Genomic DNA, 3,494 nt, shown 5'->3' with positions numbered 1-3,494 from the left:
GCCCTCCCCGCTGGAGCCCCCGCCTGTATCGGGCTCCCCGCTTAATAGAGGGGCCTCTTGGGAGCCTGCACACAGTAGGCCCTCAGGACGGAGGGAGGCGGAGGCCTTGAACCGTGGCCAGGATGCTGCCTGCAGCCTGGGCTGTGGCTGCTGGTCTGCCCTGGGGAGTGGGGTGCCCATCTGCCCTTCAGGGTGGGGGTGCTTGTCTGCCCTGGGAAATGGAGGTGCCTGTCTGCCCTGGGGAATTGGGGTGCCCGTCTGCCCTGTGGAGTGGGGTGCCTGTCTGCCCTGTGGAGTGGGGGTGCCCGTCTGCCCTGGGGAGTGGGGGTGCCCGTCTGCCTGTCTGCCCTGGGGAGCGAGGGTGCCCATCTGCCTGTCTGCACTGGGGAGTGGGGTGCCCATCTGCCCTGTGGAGTGGGGGTGCTCGTCTGCCCTGGGGAGTGGGGGTGCCCATCTGCCTGTCTGCCCTGGGGAGCAAGGGTGCCCATCTGCCTGTCTGCACTGGGGAGTGGGGTGCCCATCTGCCCTGTGGAGTGGGGGTGCTCGTCTGCCCTGGGGAGTGGGGGTGCCCATCTGCCTGTCTGCCCTGGGGAGTGGGGGTGCCTGTCTGCCCTGGGGAGTGGGGATGCCCGTCTGCCCTGGGGAGTGGGGATGCCCGTCTGCCCTGGGGAGTGGGGATGCCCGTCTGCCCTGGGGAGTGGGGATGCCCGTCTGCCCTGGGGAGTGGGGATGCCCGTCTGCCCTGGGGAGTGGGGATGCCCGTCTGCCCTGGGGAGTGGGGATGCCCGTCTGCCCTGGGGAGTGGGGATGCCCGTCTGCCCTGGGGAGTGGGGATGCCCGTCTGCCCTGGGGAGTGGGGATGCCCGTCTGCCCTGGGGAGTGGGGATGCCCGTCTGCCCTGGGGAGTGGGGATGCCCGTCTGCCCTGGGGAGTGGGGATGCCCGTCTGCCCTGGGGAGTGGGGATGCCCGTCTGCCCTGGGGAGTGGGGATGCCCGTCTGCCCTGGGGAGTGGGGATGCCCGTCTGCCCTGGGGAGTGGGGATGCCCGTCTGCCCTGGGGAGTGGGGATGCCCGTCTGCCCTGGGGAGTGGGGATGCCCGTCTGCCCTGGGGAGTGGGGATGCCCGTCTGCCCTGGGGAGTGGGGATGCCCGTCTGCCCTGGGGAGTGGGGATGCCCGTCTGCCCTGGGGAGTGGGGATGCCCGTCTGCCCTGGGGAGTGGGGATGCCCGTCTGCCCTGGGGAGTGGGGATGCCCGTCTGCCCTGGGGAGTGGGGATGCCCGTCTGCCCTGGGGAGTGGGGATGCCCGTCTGCCCTGGGGAGTGGGGATGCCCGTCTGCCCTGGGGAGTGGGGATGCCCGTCTGCCCTGGGGAGTGGGGATGCCCGTCTGCCCTGGGGAGTGGGGATGCCCGTCTGCCCTGGGGAGTGGGGATGCCCGTCTGCCCTGGGGAGTGGGGGTGCCTGTCTGCCCTGCGGAGTGGGGGTGGCACTGAGAGGGGAGCCTGTCTCCCTCCAGCACCCCCTTCCTCCCCGCAGATATCCCACATTATCCGAGAGATTCGCCAGTTCCAGCAAACCGCCTACAAGATAGAGCACCAGGCGAAGGTAAGGGGCGACATCACGTCTGTTTGGTTTGGTTTTTGTGGGTTTTTTTAATATTTTTTAAAATCGATTTCAGAGAGGAAGGGAGGAGAGAGAGAGTTAGAAACATCCACGATGAGAGAGGATCATGGACCGGCTGCCTCCTGCACGCCACCCCCCACCCCCACTGGGCATGGAGCCCGCAACCCGGGCCTGTGCCCTTGACTGGAATCGAATCCTGGTTCACAGGTTGATGCTCTACCACTAAGCCACCCTGGCCGGGCTTAAAAATTCCTGCGGCCCCCACCAGCCGAATGTCGCTGGTCTAACCATTGGGTAACATCTCCCTGGCTCTGCATTCATTCATTCTCTTAGGCCAGCATTTACTGAGCACCTGCTGTGTGCCAGGCTCGGCGTTGGGCCTGGGCCCCTTGCCTTACACTCTCCTGCGAGCCCCGTCGGCGATGCCAGGGACCCTCCCTGCTCTCAGACCCTCCACCGGCAGCTTCGACTGTCACCCCCTAAAGCAGGACCCAAGCAGGAGACGACCCTGAGGCACGTGACCTGGAAGGCGATTTGACCTTGAGCCAGCTCGCTATGGAGGAGGGGTTGGGAGGGTGCAGACCTCTGTGCTCCGTGCAGGGCCGTTCCCAGAAGCTACCCGGGAGGCGTGAAAGACGAGCCTGCCTCTGGGCCGGGAGGCGCCCCACCCCGTCTTTCCCAGGGGCTACGGGTTCACCAGACCCCATCTGAGCTCCCTGCAATGCAGGGGCCGGTGGGAGCCCCCAGCGGCTCATCGGTGGCTGGTGACCAGCCCACGAGACCTCGGGCTCCAGCCCTTCCCCGGCAGCCAGCCGGACGCACCCAGGAGACCCGATGTATTTGATTTTTATTGTTAATCCTCACTGGACGGCATTGTTCCCATTGATCCTTAGAGAGAGCAAGAGGGAGGGCCGGGGAAGAGAGAGAAAGAGACATTGGTGAGAGAGACACATGGATTGGTTGCCAGACACACATACTGACCCCGGCCAGGGGTCACACCTGCAAACCAGGGACACGCCTTGACCAAGAACGGACCCTTCAGTGTGCAGGCTGGTGCGCTAACCATTGTGCCACCGGCCCGGCCAAGAGGTGGTTTTTCTAAGGGAGCAATCAGCAGAGTCCCAGCCGGCCAGTGCTGTCCAGTGGTTAGAGCACCGGACCGCGGACTGAAGGGTCGCGGGTTTGGTTCCGGTCAAGGGTGCGCGCCCTGGTTGCAGGCTCCATCCCCGGCGCCGGTTGGGGCCCAGGCAGGAGGCAGCCAGCCAAGGCGTCCCTCTCACATCGATGTCTCTCTCTCTCTGTCTCGCCCGCTCCCTCACACTCACTCTGAAAATCAATCCATGGAAAACGTAGACTCGGGTGAGGACAAACAATGGCAGATCTATAATAATAAAAGGGTAATATGCTAATTAGACCAGACGTCACTCCGGATGTCCTTCCGGGCAAAGCGGGGACCGGAGGGAAGCCGGTGCCGGCAGCTGGGGGAAGGAAGGCCTGCTCTTGCCCGAATTTCGTGCACCGGGCCCCTAGTAATATTAATAAGACAAAACCCCGCTTCACCCCTTTCAGCTACGGGTGCCTCCCAGGAGTGCGTGTCTCCCGGGAGACCCCGGTGCCCACCGTCATGGGTTACACCCCCTCCCCCTCTCCTGCCCGCCCTCAGGTCACCCAGTACCTGCTGGACCGGTCCTTCGTGATGGACGAGGAGAGTCTCTACGAGGCCTCCCTCCGCATCGAACCCAAGCTCCCCACCTGAAGCCGCCTGCGCCCCCCAGAGGCCGCCGGGCCGCGCTGTACATACTCGTCCGTCTCTCCGGATCCTCCTCCTCTGTGTGCTTCCCCAAGAACTCAGACCCGGCCCCCCGACGCCG

The 3,494-nt window shown here is 65.3% G+C and overlaps 1 protein-coding gene across 1 annotated transcript in view; it reads left to right on the top strand.

The window, feature by feature from the left end:
* The window catches only part of RASGRF1 (Ras protein specific guanine nucleotide releasing factor 1), a 78,780-nt gene extending 75,293 nt beyond the window's left edge, over positions 1–3,487 (top strand). Inside the window, 2 exon segments of the mRNA XM_015558976.1 lie at positions 1,537–1,605; positions 3,287–3,487. Coding sequence (XP_015414462.1) covers positions 1,537–1,605; positions 3,287–3,379 — 162 coding nt within the window. The 3' untranslated portion in view covers positions 3,380–3,487.
* The last annotated feature ends 7 nt before the right edge of the window (positions 3,488–3,494 follow it).

This window comes from Myotis davidii, unplaced genomic scaffold (assembly GCF_000327345.1).
Source record: "Myotis davidii unplaced genomic scaffold, ASM32734v1 scaffold1914, whole genome shotgun sequence".
Classification (NCBI taxonomy): domain Eukaryota; kingdom Metazoa; phylum Chordata; class Mammalia; order Chiroptera; family Vespertilionidae; genus Myotis; species Myotis davidii.
This window is presented reverse-complemented; position numbering and strand designations above follow the sequence as displayed.